Here is a 20669-nt window from a genome sequence, read left to right as displayed (position 1 = left end):
GCTAACACGGTGAAACCCCATCTCTACCAAAAATACAAAAACTTAGCCAAGCATGGTGGCAGGCACCTGTAGTCCCACCTACTTATGAGGCTTGAGGCATGAGAATGGTGTGAACCCGGGAGGCGGAGCTTGCAGTGAGCCGAGATTGCTCCATTGCACTGCAGCTTGGGCAACAGAGCAAGACTCCACCTCAAAAATAAATAAATAAATAAATACATAAATGAAAATAGAATGGCAGATAGTTATTCAACAAATACTGGATAGTACGAACCGAGTACGTGCATGCCCTCTATGTGCTTGAAAGGAAAACCCTGTGTGGTTACAGGCCCTGTCATTGTCCCGTTTTACAGAAAGGAAGTATTCATGGGTGTCTCCTCGGTCTCTGTGGACGTAGCTGTGAAGTTTGAGAAAGTCTCTGCCCTCCTGGTACTCACAGTCCACTTCAGGGCTGGTCCTTACTATTTGTGGCTACTAGGACATGCATGGTAGGAGCAAGTTCCAGGAGAAGCCAGGCCCGAAGGGGTTGCTCACTCAGCCGGTCACCTGAGTCAGAAGTGCCCTCAGAGGTCGGTCCCTTCAGGTAAGACGTGTCCACCCTCCAGCCCCCGTGGTCTCGGTGGCACCAGACCTGCTGTGATGAGAACAGCCTGAGGGAGCCGCTCTAGATGCCCCATGCTCCTGTTCTGACTCCCTCCCTCATTCAGACAGCAGGCAGGAGTGCTCTGTTAGGATGGAGGCTTAGACAGAATCTGAGAGTGCTTCATGGAGAGCAAACAGTGCTTTCTGTTAACATCGAAAACCAGCCGACTGTTGTGACATCACTCACACTCACGGTTACACACAGAGACTTATCTATGGGGCTCTGAGAAGCAAAGTCAGGTCATAGTTAAGAAGTTTAAAGCTCATGTCTCCAATCCCCAGGAGATGCTTCTTATCTCTGTTTGAAATTGACATTTAAAAGTTAATAGTTATGTTATTTAAATGAAATTCCATAGTTAATTTCCATACTGTCATAAAGACAGGCTTTGCAATAAAAAGTTTCGGTAAATGGCAAGCCTAAATAAGCTGCAAAGATGAAGAAGATATTAACAATAGAATTATATTTTGTGTCATTTCAAGTGCTTTTACTGTAGAAATCCATATTTAATCACCAATATAGGCCCAGAGACTTATATAAGGCTATTTTTAACTGTGTTTTGCAGATGAAGCCAAGGTGTGGAGAAGAAAAGCTACTTCCTAACGTCACAGAGTGGAAACACCCAGGTCAGAACTGGAGCCAGAATGGTCTGACCCAGTCTTCTCTCTCATAGCTCACCCCTATCTCATATTGTCTTTTAAAAATAATACTGTGTATCAGTCTAAGGCCGGGCACGGTGGCTTATGCTTGTAATCCCAGCACTTTGGGAGGCCAAGGTGGGCAGATCACCTGAAGTCGGGAGTTTGAGACCAGCCTGAGCAACATGGTAAAACCCCATCTCTACTAAAACTACAAAATTAGCTGGGTGTGGTGGCACATGCCTGTAACCCCAGCTACTCGGGAGGCTGAGGCAGGAGAATTGCTTGACATCGGGAGGTGGAGATTGCAGTGAGCTGAGTTCACGCCATTGCACTCCAGCCTGGGCAACAAGAGTAAAACTCTGTCTCCAAAAAAAAAAAAAAGAAAAGAAAAAAATACTGTGTATCAGTCTATAAAATGTTTAAAGTCTTTCTATTTCGTTTACCGGATCAAGAGACCACATTTTACTTGTACTTGTTTTTCAGGGCTACTAATGTGCCCTGTGGCTAAAAGTCCAAATTTTTCAAAGAATTACCATGGAAACTCAATTTTTGATCTTTAATATACTTGAAATTTAATACAGACATCATTTCTGAGTCTCTCATCATTTTTGAAATAAATGCTCAAAGCATGCCCCCAGCCTCACAGGGAGCCAGAGGGTTGTGGGAAGAATGGGTTGTGACTCAGCCCAGTTTAGCAGTCTGATCTGTTGACAGAAAAAGGCCCTTCTACAGGGAGGGTCAGGGGACTGGGTGGGGGTGGGGAAAGGGGAAGAGAGGGGAGGGAGGGAAGCCACAGTCCCTGATGAAAATACACTTTCCACCAGAGGGCGATAGTTTTGAAAGCTTTGATTTGGTTGCATATGGTACAAAAATGCAGTCATGATAAGCAAAACTGAAATATGTTTCTTTTATACTACAGATTTATACAGCACTGAGTAAGAAAGATTGAATAAAGATGAAAGATGAGTTAGAAATACTTCCTCCTAATAAGGCTGAGGGAATTTAAAACTATGTCAACAGGGCACATCTACAAAGGATAGTTTAGGAAGAAATGGACTGAAATTTGAGAAGAAAATGAATTGAGCGTACCAGGAGATTCGATTTCCAGTCCCTTGCAAAATGACAGACTGATGATGAGCATCAGCCCTAAGAGGATCCCTGTGTAGGAGACCTCTGTGAGCATGCACATCCGCCCGACAGACGCCAGACTCCCAGGAGCAACGTTCTAAACTGAAATAATGTGAAGCTCTTCTCTACTTAAAGAATTTGGAGGGATATGAATATCATATGTTGTAAAACTGGATTTTTCCACAAATGATGATGCACTCACTGCCCACGTGATTTCAATGTCCACTGAAGGAGAAGGGTGGCTTTGCCATGAGCAGTCCATAAACTGCCAATGACAGCTGGCCGGGTGTTGAGATGTGCCTGTTACACAAATGTACATGAGACAGAAGCAGATAAAATGGCAAATGAAAGAAACCTTACTCCTAATGAAAGAAAAGGAAAGAAAATGGGAACCATCAGATAGCTTTAGTTAGACATTCATTGAGAAAATAAAGGAAACAATTTTTCCTAGGTGCCAACGGTAACAATAAGAACACTAGGAAACCTCTCAGTTTTCACGGATTGCATCTTAAGTGTCTTCAGAGGATATGGCAGTTGTATGGACAAGCACAACCTACTTACCTCAATTCCTATTTCAAATCCCCCACCAAGGCCAGCTATCCCAATGGCTGAGGGTGCAGACCATTCTAATAAAAAAAACAAACAAACGTTATCCTAACATTAAAACACCCTCAACATGTGAATATAGGAGGGAAAAATGCTAAAATCTAAAGAGTGCTTCTATTTAAAATAATGAGACTTGGTATTTCCCCCTGTTTTAAAGTGTTCTTCACAAAGAATATGTAATTTTTAAAAAGTTGAAAATATTTGAAAAGTATTAGATATTCATTACCAGTCTCATAGCCTTACAAGCCCACATCCTCTAATCTTTCTCTACCAACATGCCTAAGACCAAACTATTGGTTCCCTAACCATTAACCATACAGAGCACCTGGTAACTTCAACTGTCAATACTTTTATAAAACAACTTAGCTGTAGCTCCAGTCTTCAGCTAGAATTCTGTCATAGATTTAAGAGATCAGAAGGATTCAAGAGAGTTTATTATCTAACAGTAACATAGTAATTGTTTCCACTGCAAATTTCTGAGGGCAAAAACTATTCTAACACCTCTCATGCTTGAGCACAAGAAATAGGCTACAAATTCAAGGTTGTTAAAATTCTAACAAGATAAATTACATTTAGTACAGTAATTCCATTTGCCATGATATGGCTCATTTTAGGATTACTATATGCTTATTTTTCTTGATGTTGAAACAGTCACCTTAAACAAGTCTAGAAAAATGCATTTTCAATTTGGTGGGGGGATGGTCTGGCCAAAGCACTTTTTGAAAATGGTTGCTACCATCCATGCTAGATAATAGAATACTGCTGGAATATATCCAGAACTATCCTACCTAGGCTTAGAGAAGTCTAGGTTACAGAAATCAGTGTCTGATAATTTTTTGTTCCCTATGTTAGGAACTGTCCCTGTGTTAAGACGGCTGGTCTTGGCCGGAATCCCGGGGAATGTGTCGTGCCTTATTTGGACAGTTTTGAAATTACTGTCAGTAGAGTCAGCAGCTGCAGCTCAGGAAGAAGGGAGAGAAAAGTAGGTTTTGAAACCAGTAGGAAGGTTTGCTGGGGCTCTGAGACGAGCTCAAGGCTTCGTATTGGCTGTCCCTCCCCTTGGTCAGCAAGTCACCCTGTCAATGGAGCAGCTGGGGACCTGAGACACGCGGGGACTTTCTCATAGACTTTGAGTCCCATCTGACAATGGGCCCCCTTGGAATGTGCCTCTATTTTGTTTGGTTTTACTGCTGAGAAGTCTGCCCATGGAAATTTGGATAATGCTTGAGAAAAACAGAATTATTTTCTTCTCATTTTCAAAGCCACACACTGAGCTATGAAAACTGATCCACATAATAAGGAAGAGGTTCTTGCTGACGGTGGGGATACCTTGGGAAGAAATGGTGAATCTGCTGACTGCTAAATGGTGAATCTGCTGACTGCTATTTCCAGGCCATGTTTCACAAATGCATATATTGTATATTTATTGTCTGTGAGTGTCCCATGCTCTCTCAAAATAAAATAAAATTACGCTAAAAAACTGCAACTAATAGAAAATGTGTGCACTGAACAGCCAATGTTAAATTGGTATAAAAAACATTTTAGTTGGTTTTGACACACCTGTGTGCATTTTAAATATTACTATAAATGTTAGTACTTGGGATTCATGGCAAATATTTTGATTTCATCTCTGAAGAATCAAGTAGTAGATTTCATCCCAGAAAGTAAAACCCGATGATACTGCTCTTTGATATGATTCTGGCTTGGGAAAATTCTTCAAACGTCACAGTTTTTATGACCTACCACAGAAACAAAGAAGTTCACACATGGCCCCTTATTTTCACATCAATTTCCATAAAACAAAAGAAAGTAGCATACCATGAAGCTGAGGAATAATAATTCATATTAAACAAAAGAAATGCACATATTGCCATATTTAAAGATTTGCTCCATGGAAGAATTACAAAATGCATGCAAAACAAAGTTAGATCTACGTGTCGTGTCTTGTCTAATATTTTGAGGACAGAGACAGAAAGGCTAGTTCCCGTGGCTTGTTCACTGACACCAAACTGCACGTTCAGTCGAGTAGCCCTGATTACTTAAGTTTTAGTTGATATGCAGGAAACCTGTCCTACTCGCTATGCAATGTGTTCATATGAAAACAGACAGAACAAAGAATGAAGATTCTCTGCTCCAGTGAACAGACGCCAACTTACTTCCATCTGGAAGGCGTGCCAGTACAATCCCGCTGCCTCCTCTGGCGGTCACCAGGAACCCGGCTTTGATCACAGACAGAATTGCAAGGCCTTTAGCCTTCGCAATTACATGAGCTGTTAACGTGGAAAACAATGGGAAGGTAAGTATTTTGATCTATGTGCCTGGATAGACGATTAAGTGTTAAACAGAATCAGAGTTAGGAAATATACCTAATGTAAACGACGAGTTAATGGGTGCAGCACACCAACATGGCACATGTATACATATGTAACAAACCTGCACGTTGTGCACATGCACCCTAGAATTTAAAGTATAATTAAATAAATAAATAAATAAATAAATAAAACAGAGTCAGTGTACACAGAGGTTCTCCCTAGGAATTCAGGGCATACAGGAGCAATGAACAAAAGTCAGTCACTCAACAAACGGGCACGAGGCCTCTCTCTTCCCACATGTGTTTTTTGTGTTTGCTATTTTTGCAGTGCTAAACACAACATCATAAATATTCTCAAATCCTGTAACTGACAAAATAAATTAGATATTTGAATGAGATTTTATTGATATCTGCTAGTATTGCAAATATTTTGGCAATTTCAATTAATTTAGGATATAGTGCACAACATAGAAGATAAAAGTTACGTTTTCAATGAAATTAAGATCCGTATAGTACTAAGGAGAAACTTTAAAAATTACGAAAAGGCAGCATGAATTAGAACTTTGATCTTAAAGCCATGTAGCTAAATTAACCTTGTATTAATTTAAGAAGTTGGATTCAAAAACAGAAAAATTAAGTAATTTTTCAATGTTAAACCATTTTTAACTTTATAAAATGATCCGCTATAGCATTTGAGTACCACTTAACTATTAGTACACTGATAATATAATTCCATTAAAAAATATTGGTTTATTCACATTTCAGAAATGTTCATTACATAAAATGAGGGTTATTAGTATATGTATCCACTGAATATAGTCCCACAGGATTCTGTGAATTTGTGACACAATGATACCTCGTTCAAACTAACAAGGGAAGCCTATCATATAATTTTAAGGTAGCTTAATTTATTATTATTTTTATCAAATATTCTGCCAAGGAAGTGAAGTCAGACATGGGGCTCCAGCTCACAGAGCAAAGGCTTTGCAGATGCCCCAAGAGAACACTAAAATTCTCATGTAATTATGCCACCATTTCAAAGTTTAAATTAAGAACCAACTCTTAGAAATAATTCATCCAACACCATGAAGTTCACATGCAGAACATTTGTGGAGCTGTTCTTAATAAAAAAGCTACAGAAAATAAGGTTGCATCCTGGATGGCTGTCTACTAAGTGTACTTTATTTTTGTATTTAAAAGGTTATAATTATATTGTAACAAGATTAACAGCTGTATAATATGTCATGCAGGTTTATTTTTACAGCCACTTGTTGGCAGAATGTCTTCCTCACATTCTATTCTCAGTGCTTCCAGAGTTGCTATCGCCCCTATTGGGAATACTAGATATTAACAAAAGCATGTTTTAAAATGAACATATTCCACTTCTCAATTATATTTTTATAGATTTCCACTCAAATTCAGGGGCACTAAAATAATAATAATCACTGAATAATCTACCAATTAGCTTTTGATTTATAACATAGAATGTACTGATTATAGATTTAATCGCTAAATTAAGTTTCACTTACTTCTTAGAATCCTAACATTAGAGGAGGCCAAACACACCACTGGGAAGGTCTCAAGATCTAGATGTCTTGCTTAAATGTTTTGTAGATGCAATTGTTTATCCTATGAAATAGCATCTTTGTTTTAATGTAAACATGATGCCCCCCACCAGACTCCAAGGAGAAGTGGGCCTGGATCTCTGTTGGCTGTGGAACTTCTGTCTTTGCCACACCCACGCCTTGGGGTGATCTCTTACTTAGACTAACATGCAAACAGAATTTCTTTTTCTGAGCTTCACCCACTGACAGGGGCTCCTTCAGAATACTGATACTGAAAATCTAGTTTTTCTTGTTGAGTTTTCTTTAAGCTCTAAAGCAGCGCTTCTGAAACTAGCGTGTGTGTGTACTTCACTGGGACCTTGGGAGGAATGCAGACTGATTTGTGACATCTGACCAGATTTCTCACAAGCTCCCAGGGGATGTCAAGCTGCAGATTCAGACTGCACCTGGAGTAGCAAGGATCTACCAAGCACTGTTTCCTCAAGACAGGCGGAGTCACCGGGCCAATGCAACAATAATTAATATCATGATTAAGATTATTAAAACAATAACAAATTTTTAAAACATTATTTAAAGTTTTATTACATAACTTTAGATATCTGGCTTAGAAAAATTAAACTTATCTCTTTAATGCAGGACCCAGAGTCATGTACTCTGATTAAGAGGGAGGCTGGTCTGTAACAGTGTCCAGGCTAATTGGCATGAGACAAGTATTCTGTGAACACCCTTTGGAAATAACTAGAAGTGCTGATGAACAGATAGTGGTTTTCAAAGGCTCCCCTCTGGACCGATCTTATGTGTCACTGACTACTTAAGAATTACATGAGAAACACATTTAAAACATGCGTTCCTGGACACACTGCACTAAAAGTCTGATTTGGCAGGTTTGGAATGAGGTTTAAGAACTGTGCTTTTATGGTCTAGGGGATACTGATGCACATCTGTGTTGGGAATTACTGATTAATGTCTTAAACCACTAGAGAATGTAAATGTCTTATGTGGAAGGAGGAAACACAAAATTAAAATTTATGTATGAGATTAGCTGGTGAGTTTGCGAGGTTAGCTTGCAGAGTCCTCAGCACGCGAGGCGAAGGACAGACAAGGCTGTAGAGAGCTGAAGTGGAACACGAACACATGGTGTTTAGGGCACTGGCACCCCGGGGTGGGAGGCAGGAGAAAAAGCCTATGCAAAAGGGAGAGACAGGGAGGGAAGAGGCCCTGCTGGTTTGCCTGGTCTGCAGTTGGCCCTGTCCAGACCCCTTGCACCTGGAGTAGCAAGGGTCTATGAGGACTGTTTTCTCATGATGGGAGAAGTGACAGGAATGCAAAAATAATTACTATCATTATTAAGATTATTCTATCAATAACAAATTTTTAAAACAGAGCTCAGAGTCATGTGTTGTGATTGATTAAGAGGGAGGTTGGTCTGTAACACTGCCAAAGTGAACTGGCATTTGGATCTCCTTTGCATGAAACAAGTTATGCTGTGAACACCCTTTGGAAATAACCAGAAATGGTAATGAATAGGTAGTGGTTTCCAGAGCATCCCTGGATCAGCCATGAGAAAAAAGGTGGAGGAACTACTTGTTGGCATTGATAGAGGCTTCTGCCTAAAAATGGAGTGTTGAACAATGCAAAAAACAACTTAGGAAAAAAACATTTAGAGATGAACAGCACTCATCCTATTTACCTACCAGGAATGATCTTATCAGGTCCATTTCTGGAAGTTATTTCTGTGAATTCTCTTAATATTTTGGCAGCCTTTTTTGCTTCTGATTTCAAATTGGAAGGTATAGGGTTATTCACTGAAAGATAAAAAAAGATATTTTAATCAAAAATTCTGCTAAATAGAAGTGAGAAATTTATTATAATTTCATTCTTCTCATATACAATTGTCAGAAGTGTTTGAACCAGAGAGACTCCATCTTGAATAGGAGCTGGGTGAAATAAGGCTGAGACCTACTGGGCTGCATTCCCAGGAGGTCAGGCATTCCAAGTCACAGGATGAGATAGGAGGTCCACACAAGATACAGGTCATGAAGACCTTGCTGACAAAACAGCATGCAGTAAAGGAGCCGGCCAAATCCACCAAAACCAAGACAGCAATGAAAGTGACCTCTGGTCATCTTCACTGCTCATTATACACTAATTCTAATGCGTCAGCTGCCAAAAGACACTCCCACCAGCGCCACCACAGTTTACAAGGGAACATGTAGGGAAGTCACCCTACATGGTCTAAAAAGGGGAGGAACCCTCAGTTTTGGGAATTGCCCACCCCTTTTCCAGAAAACTCACAAATAATCCACTCCTTGTTTAGCATGTAATTGAAAAATAACTATAAGTATCCTTAGTCGAGCAGTCCATGCCACTGCTTGCCTATTGAGTAGCCCTTCTTTATTCCTTTACTTTCTTAATAAACTTGCTTTCACTTTATGGACTTGCCCTGAGTTCTTTCTAGCGCCAGGTCCAAGAATCCTCTCTTGGGGTCTGGATCGGGACCCCTTTTTGGTAACACAATGAAGCATTAACACAGCATAGCCTATCAAAGGAAATGAACTGGAAATGCTCATTGACAATATCATCTCTCTTTCTCCTAATAAATAAAATCTATGCTGAGAGTGGGAAACTCTAAACTCTCAGAATCTCAGAAATTATAAAATCCTTGGGCCCCAAAGGATGTTAAACAAAACCTGGCCAAACCTCCGTTATGTATCTTCTTCCTGCAATTAACAGACTTCAATACTAACTTGAAATAAGAATTTAAAATTTAAAAATAAATATATTTTGTATCTATAATATGCAGTATAAAATTTAATATATTTTGTTGTTCTTGTCAAAAATGTTGGAACTGGCTGCCTGTAGACTTTCCGATGAGTAAAACTCTAGAAGACTTGGGAATTGAGTCTACAAGTAATGCCAGCTTGCATTTCTATGGCACTTTATGTTTTCAGTGTCACCTGGACATTTATACACTCATCGGAGGGCTTGTCATAAAAAAGCTCACATAATTCTTCCAGCTCTGAAGTGTATCAGAGAAGATGGAGTATTCTCTGGTCACTGGATGAGGAATCAGCAGAGCGAAGAAGCTGAGTGGCTTCAGTGTAGGACCATGAGAGCCCTGAGGCTGAGAAGTTCTTGTTTCACTGACTACAGTTAAGCGGCTTATGCGTGACTGTACTGCAAGATGTCAGGATCTGGAAGGTTGAAGGCATTCATTTCCACTGTTTCACCTCAGTAATTTACAGAATGTAGATGAAGTACGCTAACGGAAGCTTGCTTTTGTAAAAGGAAAACAAATCTCAGGACCCCAAAATCACCAAGCCAAGGGAAAAGTCAAGCTGGGAACTCTGTCAGGCAAACCCGCCTCCCATTTTGTTCCTAAAAAGATAGCTACAAAGGTAAGCTACACACTTCCGTCACAATTTGCCACAAGGAAATTCCCTGTGGACAAAAGATGAATTCAGACTCTTCCCTCTGCTCACGTGAGACAAAGGCATATCTATTGTTTCCTTTGCCCTGTTTGTTTCACTAAGCCAGACTAAGGCGTGACTATTCCTGTAAATCGCATACTCAAAGGCTAATCAGAAACTCAAAAGAATGCAACTGTTTGTCTTTTATCTACTTATGATCAGGAAGCCCCCTCCCCACTTCGAATTGTCCCGCCTTTCTGGATCTAATCAATCTTACATATATTGATTGATGTCTCATGTATCCCTAAAATGTATAAAACCAAACTATACTCAGATCATCTTGAGCACATGTCGTCAAGACCTCCTGAGGCTGTGTCATGGGCCATCCTTAACCTTGACAAAATAAACTTTTAAAATTGCTTAAGACCTGTGTCAGATCTCAAGTGTAAACTCATGGTTTACTCTTTCAACAGATCAAATGCTCAAAGAGCATAAGGGAAAAAATCCCTTTCTTTTATTTAAGAAAATATAAATATTTCTAATAAAATGTGATATATTTTGGTGCTTGGTATGTTTGAAAGATGTAATTTATTTTAAAAGTGAAAACTGGCTGGGTACTCCCAGCACTTTGGGAGGCCAAGGGAGGAGGATCACTTGAGGCCAGGAGTTTGAGACCGGCCTGAGCAACATAGTGAGATCCCATCTCTACCAATAAAACAATTTTAAAAATTAGCCAGGCATGGTGGCGTGCACCTGAAGTCCTTGCTACCCAGGAGGCTAAGGCAGGAGGATTACTTGAACTCAGGAGTTTAAGGCTGCAGTGAGCTATGACTGGGCTACTGCACTCCAGCCTGGGCAACAGGGCAAGGCCCTGTCTCAAAATAAAATAAAATTTTAAAAAGTTAAAACTGATTTAGGGTCATTTTGGAGTTCTATTTTAATTTCTTTAAAAGATGTCAGTATCAGTTCTTTGTGGCTCAACACAGGAGTATTAGTATCAAATCAGGAAAAAAATCCATCCCAAGAATCATCAATGGCATTAAGATAGAGGAAGGTATTTCCATAGATACTTTATGCAAAATGAAGTGTGCATGATGCATGTGTGTAGCTCTTTACTCCTTTTAAAAACAAGTGGCATCACAGCATTAGTGTATTTTGGCACATTGCATTTTAAAATTATCTCAGAATAGTTAAAATACTGCCTCTCAGTGTAGGCTTTTCAAATCAACTTCATGAGACACAATTTACAAAATGAAATCTACCTGTTACAGGTATAGCTCAGTGGGCATGGACAGAGAGAGGTAGAGACCACCCCTGATGACTCCATCCATGCCCCCTGCAGTGGTCACTCCTGTACCCAGTCCCTGCCTCAGGTTGGTGCCAATCTGAGTTCTGTCACTGAGTATGAATTTTGTCTGTGCCAGAATTTCCTGTAGTCATCAGTGTGTTCTTTTCTGTCTAGCTTATTTTACTCACATGAAATTACTGAGACTCACTCACATTGTTGCATAGATCAGAAGCTCTTCCTTTTTGAGTGCCAACTGGTATTCTAATGTGTGGACATAGCACAATTTGTCCTTCCAGTCACTGTTGATAGACAATTGGGTTCTTTCCAGCTTTTGGCTATTATAAATAAAACTGCTATAAATATTCCTTTGTAAGCCTTTTGTAAAAAAATGTTTTATGGCCGGGCACGGTGGCTCATGCCTGTAATCCCAGCACTTTGGGAGGCTGAGGCAGGAGGATCACCTGAGGTCAGGAGTTGGAGACCAGCCTGGCTAACATGGTGAAACCCAGTCTCTACTAAACATGCAAAAAACTAGTCTGACGTGGTGATGCATGCCTGTAATCCTAGCTACTCGGGAGTCTGAGGCAGGAGAATCACTTGAACCTGGAAGGTGGAGGTTGCAGTGAGCCAAGATGGCACCTTTGCACTCCAGCTTGGGCAGTAACAGTGAAACTCCATCTCAAAAAAAAAGAAAAAGAAAAAATGTTTTATTTCTCTTGGGTAATTACCTAAGATAGGAATTGCCAGTTCACGTGGTAAATGTGTATTTAGCAATGCAAGGAGCCACGTAAGAGTTCTCTAAAGTGATTATACATTTTAGGCTTCCACCAGAAACTTAGAAGAGTTCTGGTTATTCCATATTCTCACGAACACTTTCAATGTCCAGGTTTTAAAATTTTAGATATTTTAGTGGGTACATAGTGGCCTTTCACTGTGGATTTAATTTTCATTTCTCAGATGACTAATGATGTTGAACACTTTTTCCTATTTCTATATCTTGCAAAGTGTCTGTTTAAATCTTTTGTCAATGTCCTTTAACCACTTTTTAACGGAGTTGTTTTTTTTGCTTGTTAAAGTTTCTTATAGATTCTGGATATTAGACCTTTGTTGGATGTATAGCTTACAAATATTTTCTTCTATTCTGTAGGTTGCCTGTTTTCTCTGTTGATAGCTTCTTTTGCTGTTCAGAAGCTCTTTAAGTAGGTCCCATTTGTCAATTTTTGTTTTTGTTGTAATTGTTTTTGGCATCTTTATCATAAAATCTTTGCCAGGGATTATGTCCACAATGGAATTTCCTAGGTTATCTTCCAGAGTTTTTATAGTTTTAGGTTTTACATTGTTAACGCAGGCTAAATATGACCTGAGGACTCCATACTTCAATATCTGAGTCCTTGTAGATGAACTGCAACCTAACTTAATATGTAGACAAGATTGAGAACCTAACTTAGGAGTATGCATCTGTAACAATAGCTCAGTCTTGGCCAATCCCAGCAGCCATACTTCAACCACTCATACACTGCTGAGTGTTCAAATAAGGCAAATGATGAGCTGTACCCAATCCAGTTGTTTCTGTACTTCATTTCTGATTTCTGTATATCACTTCCCCCCTTTTTTTAAGTCTATAAATTTGTTCTGACCATGAGGCATCCTTGGAGTCTCTCCGAATCTGCTGTGATTCTGGGGGCTGTCTGACTTGCAAATCATTCATTGCTCAATTAAACTCCTTAAAATTTAATTCGGCTGAAGTTTTTCTTTTAACAACATTCAAGACTTTAATCCATCTTGAATTGATTTTTGCATATGGTGTAAGGAAGAGGTCCCATTTCAGTCCTCTGCATATGGCTAGCCAGGTATTCCACCACCATTTATTGAATATAGAGTCCTTTCCCCATTGCTTATTTTTGTTGACTTTGTCAAAAATCAGATGATTGTAGGTGTGTGGCATTAATTCTGGGCTCTTGATTCTGTTCATTGGTCTATGTGTCTGTTTTTGTACCACTACCATGCTGATTTCATTACTGTAGCTTTGTAGTATAGTTTAAAGTCAGATAGCATGATGGCTCCAGCTTTGTTCTTTTTGCTTAGGATTGCCTTGGCTATTTGGGCTCTTTCTTGGTTCCATATGAATTTTAAAATACTTTTGTTTTCTTTTCTAATTCTGTGAAGAAGGGCATCGGTAGTATAATAGGAATAGTGTTGAATCTATAAATTGCTCTAGGCAGTATGGCAATTTTAATAATATTGCTTCTTCCTATCCTTGAGCAAGGAATGTTTTTCCATGTTTGTGTCATCTCTGATTTCTTTCAGCAGTGCTTTGTAATTCTTGTAGACATCTTTCACCTCCTTGGTTACCTGTATTCTTAGGTATTTTATTTTTTGTGTGTTAAATAGGTGTTTTAAATTGCATAATCTGCCATTTCTAGATCTGTTTTTGACTGATTCTTCTTCTAGCTCTGGGTTATGTTTTCCTGTTTTTACTCCTTTCTAGTAAAACAGCATTGTAGATATTACCATGTTGAGTGCCTAGATTTCACTGCTTCCCTTAAAAGTGTTGACACTTGTTTTAGCAGGCAGTTAAGTTACTTGCAGATCAGCTTGATCATTTGTTGGCTTATTGTTGTGTTCTGTTTGTGTGTCTAGAGTAGTCTTTAGAACTATTTTACCCATCAGGTGTGTCCCTTCTGGGTTCTCTCCTGGGTGCCCTGGTTGTTTAATAAGCTCTCCCCATTGTGGCTGTTTGGAATGGCTGTCCCCAGCCTGGTGCAAGCACTGTGAATAGTTCACCTCAAAGCTTCATGGCAGTTGTTCTTGCCCTCCTTTGCAAATTTCACCCTACACAGATAGCACTTAATATTCAGCCGAAGGCTCAGGGGGATCCCTTTGTAGATTTCTGGAGCTCTTTCTCTCAGCCGTCCCTCATTGCTAGTAACATGCTCTGCAAATTCCAGTTACCTCAGCCTCTTCAGACTCAGTTTCTGCCTTTTCATTTCAGCAGGAGCCTGGGCTCTGGGTGCCCCCTCCTTGTCCTGCAGTTTAGGAAGTGCTCCAGGCAGAAAATGGTCACTAATGGAGTTCACCTCCTGTTCCCCTTATCTTGTGGATCTCAGACATGTCCAACATGCGCAAACAGTGCTCTACACACAGCTGCCCATTTTCCTAGCTGTTTACCAAGAGTGTGAGTAACAGGAGCCGTTTCACTGCCATAGCCAGTAGCTCTTAGTGCATTTTCCATTTGTTCTTTTATGATGAGCAATGCTGACTACATTTCTATCAAAGATTTGTCATGCACCTTGTCTATTTACAGGGAGTTTCTCCCTGTTTCGTATTATACATTAAAAAATTAATATTTTTTCTGGAATATGTTTTAAAAACATTGACTCCCTGTTACTTGTCTTTAGAATTTGCTTTTTTTCTGTTTTTTCTTAATGAAATCAAATCTGTCTTCTATCTTACAAGGGTCTTTTAACAAAACACAGTAATTTTCAATTTCAAATGGGAAAATAAGAAGAGCTAGGAAATAATACGTAAAGGAAGAACAATGATAGCCCAGCCTTGACGGAATCTGTGACATATTACAAAGCCTCAGTAATTAATACTTAACAGCAGATGCAAATGTAGGACAAAAATTAGTGTACAAAGAAAATTCAGAAATTGACCCAAATATGTTTTACAAATTTAATATATAATAAAAATGACATTTCAATTCTATGTTGAAATGATGTATTGCATACTAGATAATGTTCATTTGGGGAGAAAAACAAAAATTCATTCACAGCTTTGTGTTACAGAAAGATAAACTCCAAATTCATTGAAGATGAAACTCCAAATTCATTTAGAATGTCAAATATCAAATTATAAAAGAACCAGGAATTATAAAATTTTTTTTTCAACTTCATAGTGCAAAAAACCCAAGTATGGCAACAAAATTTCTGTATTTCTATATTTTTACATTATCAGCAAGTATTTGTACAATGCACAAGTACACTGTAAAATACAGGAAAAAGTACAGATATCCAAATATGAAGGATAAAAAGCATCTGTAACATTAATACCCACCAATACTACTGCCTGCATTTTGATGTATGCTTCAACTGATTCCTATTGCTAAACATGTAGACTGATTCCACTTTTTAGCTTTTATAGCCATTACTGTCAGGTAGTAATTATCTTGGGAGAGATGCTCTAGATGTTCAATACATTTTAATTACATATATACATATTATACATATATCTAGATGCTGGATACATTTGAATTAGTTCACTGGAGTGGAAACTTGTTCTTTCCGCTGCTGAATATTTCATCTACTTTATTTTAGAGGCAGCACAACTTGTCTGCTTCCATTGATGCTGCAGCCATAGTATCCAGAGTGGAGTGGGTGACCCGAGGCTGCTGTATCAGGACAACATTCCTCTTTGTGCCACAGCAAGGCTTTATAACCAAAGCTGGTCCAATACCAGCATCTGATGGGGGGCTCGTGTAGGAACTGCCAGAAGAACTTTTTCCAAGGCACTTCTGTTTCCACTTGCTATGGGATTTTTGTCTCCACAGGGGTAGAGTCTGAGAGCAAAGCCTTGGTAGGGGAGCCTGGCAGGAGGTGGAGAGAGAACCTGGGCTCTGCAGAGCCAGACTGAAGTCACAGCAGCTCTGGACTTCTTCGTCAAATGGACCAGCAACATCTTTTTCTGTTAAAGCCAATTTAGACTAGATTTTCTGATACATGCAACTGAAGCACTGTAAATAATACATAAATCTTATCCCCTCAGAAGACTTTCTACTTTGAACTCTCAACCAAGCAGTATTAGAGCAGTCAAATAAGCAAATTCCTCAGTTGAGAGTTGATCTTGCAAACATCCTGCTGTAGGGAAAGGTCGTGGCCTGATTTATAAACACGGGAAGAGAGCCATTGGACTTGGGAATCAGATGCAGCCTCGCACAGCTGCAGACCGCAAGACCCGTCCTAGATACAGCCTGTGTCACTGTGATCCAGCTGTTGACAAGGCTGGGCACAGTAAGGACATCTTCAGTGTGTCAGTTGAACTACAGAAAATGTTACAGATTCTAATCAACTTCTGATAAAATCATGCCTGGTCACAGTTACATGCAGTGAATTTCTCTGTCAGAACAAAAACATATGCAAATAAACATTTAGATATAAGCCTCAAATCCCATCCTCAGCATTAAATGATGGCTCCCCCATTTTTCTTCTGCTATACCATAAGGCATGGAGAGCATGACCTGTTCAGAGTGCTGATGTCCTGTTCTATCATATGGCCCAAGTTACGAAGATACAGGTCATACTAATGAAGCCTCTTAAACCTCATATCATGGTTAGCATTTGCACTCTCATAAACGTCTTAAGCCCCTTGAATCATGCAAAATCTCTATAAATATTTAAGTTTTTTCCTAAAAAAAAAAAAAAAGGTGGCTGCCAAACCTCAAGCTAATAAACTTTCAGATAAAATTTTCTTTAAAAAAAAAAGTTAAAATGTTTGAAATTTTCATAGTAACACGTTTTTTAAATGAGAAGGGCTTATAAAATACGGTAAAAAAAAATTTTACTTTGGAAACCTCAAAAGTGTAAATCAGCTTAAGATCTGGAAATAATTTTAAGTATTGATCACAGGTCTATAAACTCAATGCTAGAGCCACTGGGGGCAAACACGGACATGAGAACCCTACTTGGAGCAAACTGCCACCTGAGGTGAGAAAGTTGACTATGGTTTCCAATCTAGTCCTCCACGGAGGGTCAGGAATGAAAGCAAGAAGACCCAAGGGCCCCTCTCCACCACTTTCATTACCAGAGTTCAGATTCCCAAACTTTTGCTTCCCTTATATTATTTTCTTCAATGGACTCTAATTATGAAAGGAATACTTACAGGAAAGCAAGCTTAGTAAATTTGGTTTTCCAAGTTCTTATTGATTATATATTCATCAAATTATTAAACCTTATACTTTATGTGAAATGGAGATTAACTCACTAAACTGATAAAATTCCATCTAAGATCAAAGGAACTGGAACTAGAATGCTGCTAAATATATATTTAGAATAAGTTGAAGAAATCTTAGCCAAAAGAAAGTGTTGTATCTAATCTTGTTTTTGTTTTTTTTTTTTTTTGAGACGGAGTCTTGCTCTGCCGCCCAGGCTGGAGTGCAGTGGCCGGCTCTCAGCTCACTGCAAGCTCCGCCTCCCGGGTTCACGCCATTCTCCTGTCTCAGCCTCCCGAGTAGCTGGGACTACAGGCGCCCGCCACGTCGCCCGGCTAGTTTTTTGTATTTTTTAGTAGAGACGGGGTTTCACCGTATTAGCCAGGATGGTCTCGATCTCCTGACCTCGTGATCCGCCCGTCTCGGCCTCCCAAAGTGCTGGGATTACAGGCTTGAGCCACCGCGCCCGGCCTGTATCTAATCTTTGAAGAGGTTTTCAAATGTTGCCTTAAGCTACTTTTATTAACAAAACTGCATTTTGAACCCCACTGCTTGACAACTATGGCCTTTGTTTCTTAAGTCAATTCTTACCTTTCTGTGGCCTTGGTTTAACTACTTCGTTTTAAGGAAACAAAGCTTGTCAGTTCTCAAAATAAAAACCTGTCCTTCTGGTCAGATCATTAACTTCCCAGTCATACTTTAAACCAGACTACCATTTGAACATCAAGTGCCAGCCTGAGTTGTTTCCAGTCCCTGGAACCGAGGCTGTGGCTGGGGAAGGAAGAGGACAGAGAAAGGTTTCTCTGCTCCCTCGGGAGACAGGAAAGCCCTTTATTTATCCCTGCCATCCATCTTCTCCAGCTGAAAAGTGTGATCTTGGTACAGAGCAGGTCCACACATGCCACACTGGTCTGATCTTTCAGAGTAAAGAAAATCTTTTTAAAAACTTCATGTACTTAGATCTCAAAGAGCAGAGAATTATGTCTCATCATGACGCCACTCACTGGCAAATAAGCTGGCGTGCACTGGGACTTGTGAGGCTCTCAGCAGTCAGGGCAGCAGTTACTTCCCTTTGACTGCATCAACGTCCTATGTTTGTGTTGACATGCCAGATCCTTATTTCTGCGGAATGAGAAATCTCCTGAGAATAAAGATTTCCTAAACAGAACAAAAGTATCAAATCACTTTTGATGAGCAAACATTAAACTTTTTTTTTAACTTACAAAGAATGTGGGGTAACATTTACTAGTTTTACAGAAATATTGTTTAAATAGAACATTAGTGAACTAAATAACCAATTCTCCTTAAACATGATAGACAGGACGGAGGCTATCACTCTGATCATTTTAATCTCCAACATAGTAATTTGTAAACATCAATCGCTGCACAAATATTTTAATAAGAGGCCAGCCTAGGGGAGTAAACAGCACCTTAGCCTCGAGACCTATTATTTCTCTCAACTGTGTGTACAGATTTTCTAAGTCGTTATGAATTCAGATATTCCCTACATCTCAATAAAAACACCTAGGAGAACGAGAAATCAGGACATGCATCTCCTGTAAGCAGAAGAGAAACCGAGCACCTACTCTCTTGCGGGGACAGCTTCCTGTCACTTTCCAACTCAGCCTCCTCGGGGGCACGAGCATATTGGTTCAAATGAAGTGAAAAGGCCACATCTCTGTCCATAGTGTAAATCCCATTTCCTTACAGTGGTCAACCGATTCAGACCAGTTTCACTCCTTAACGAAGGAAAAACTCAGCAGCCAGCGCTCAGGCCCAGCTATCTGAGAGGACCCGTGCTTGCCACGACCCCGCGGCCCAGCGACCCCGGCGCCAGGTGTTGGGGGGACTGGCCCTTCCCTTCCGGGTGTGAAGGGCTGGCCCTTCTCTTTCAGGTCGGGGGTGGGCAAACTCGAACCTCGCCGGAGCCCTACTCAAGGCCTCCTCCCCGCGCCCGCCGCGGGTTCCACGCGCATTCCAAGCGCGCGTATCCGACCCAAACTTCAGAGCCGCCTCCGTGGAACGGAAGGATGGTCGCTGACACCTGGCCATTCAAATATCAGGAAGTTAAAAATAACACGACCATCGTCAACATTCCAAACTTCGGAAAAGCTTTTCTAAAAATGGAAAAGACGGTGGCTAAACTTCAATCAAAATCGCTGCGGTCAAGAAAGTCCTGGGAGCTGCTCTATCTTAACTTTGGGCAGTTTGCTGTTAACAGACGCGCGACCTACAAACCCCAGAGGCATCGTCGGTTTTCCCGTCCTCCTCCTCCCACCACCGCCCAGCTCCTGAGAGGGGAAGGGGCGGCAGGACAGGTGGGCCCCCCGGTACTCACTGGTGCCCGCCCGGCCGTGGCGCCCGGTCCCAGGAAGAGGAAGGCGCGCCGCCCCGCCCCGCGGACTGGGAGGCCCCAGTGAGGGCGTACCTGCGGCAGGTGAGGTAGGCGGCGGCGCAGGACACCTGCCGTGTATGTTTGGCGGGACAAAACCCACGCGCCCGCCGGGCCGCTCGGGCCTTCGCCCCCGGGGACTCCGGAACCGCCCCCGTCCTTAAGATCGAAAAAGCCTAGGGCCCCGCGGCGGCTCCAAGCACGGCGTTGGGGGTGGGGGTCCCGGGGGGACGCCCAGGCTCAGGCCCGCCCTGGTCCGGCGTGGACCCTGCGGGGCTCAAGGCAGGTTCCCCCGCTTCACCCAGCCAGCCTCTCTCCGCGAACTCGGACGACGCGCGCCACAGCCCGCCACGTGTGCGGGACTCGCGCTGTGCCCCAACCCAGGTGAGCCGTCCGCTGAGCCGCCGAGCCTGAGCCCGCCCCGCAGGTGACCCGCGGCCCCGCCCCTACAGGCGACTCTCGGCCCTTTCTGGTAACCTTGATCTCCCTCGGCTCCTTCCTCTCCAAGCTACCCGCAGCCCCGCCCCCTCCAGGTGACCCCCCCCCCCCCCCCCTGCCTTCCGCGGCCCTACTCCCTCCAGGTGACCCCACCCCGCGATTCCTCCTCCTTCGGACAACCTGCAGCCCCGCCCCTGCAGGTGAACGACGGCCCAGTCCTCGCAGCTGACCCGCGGACCCTCCCCGCCCGCCCTCAGACCGTCGCAGGACCGCCCCCGCAGGCGCACTGCAGCCGACTGCGCAGGCGTGGCTCCAGCCCGCGCTGCC

At 41.5% G+C, this 20669-nt stretch overlaps 1 protein-coding gene across 4 annotated transcripts in view; it reads right to left on the bottom strand.

The window, feature by feature from the left end:
• SH3YL1 (SH3 and SYLF domain containing 1) overlaps nt 1-20392 on the bottom strand; it is a 47719-nt gene extending 27327 nt beyond the window's left edge. For 2 of the 4 annotated variants that reach the window (XM_010386088.2, XM_010386089.2), the window contains exons 1-4: nt 19851-20392; nt 8583-8693; nt 5169-5282; nt 2968-3032 (exon numbers count right to left, since the gene is read on the bottom strand). In XM_010386088.2, the coding sequence (XP_010384390.1) occupies nt 2968-3032; nt 5169-5282; nt 8583-8693; nt 19851 (291 nt within the window). In that variant the 5' untranslated portion in view covers nt 19852-20392. Of the gene's footprint in view, nt 1-2967; nt 3033-5168; nt 5283-8582; nt 8694-18516; nt 18714-19850 lie in introns of those variants that run through there. The other 2 variants (XM_030921256.1, XM_030921255.1) reach the window with 2 other exon arrangements.
• Between the last annotated feature and the right edge of the window lie 277 nt (nt 20393-20669).

Source organism: Rhinopithecus roxellana, chromosome 17 (assembly GCF_007565055.1).
Source record: "Rhinopithecus roxellana isolate Shanxi Qingling chromosome 17, ASM756505v1, whole genome shotgun sequence".
NCBI classification, from domain to species: Eukaryota; Metazoa; Chordata; class Mammalia; order Primates; family Cercopithecidae; genus Rhinopithecus; species Rhinopithecus roxellana.
This window is presented reverse-complemented; position numbering and strand designations above follow the sequence as displayed.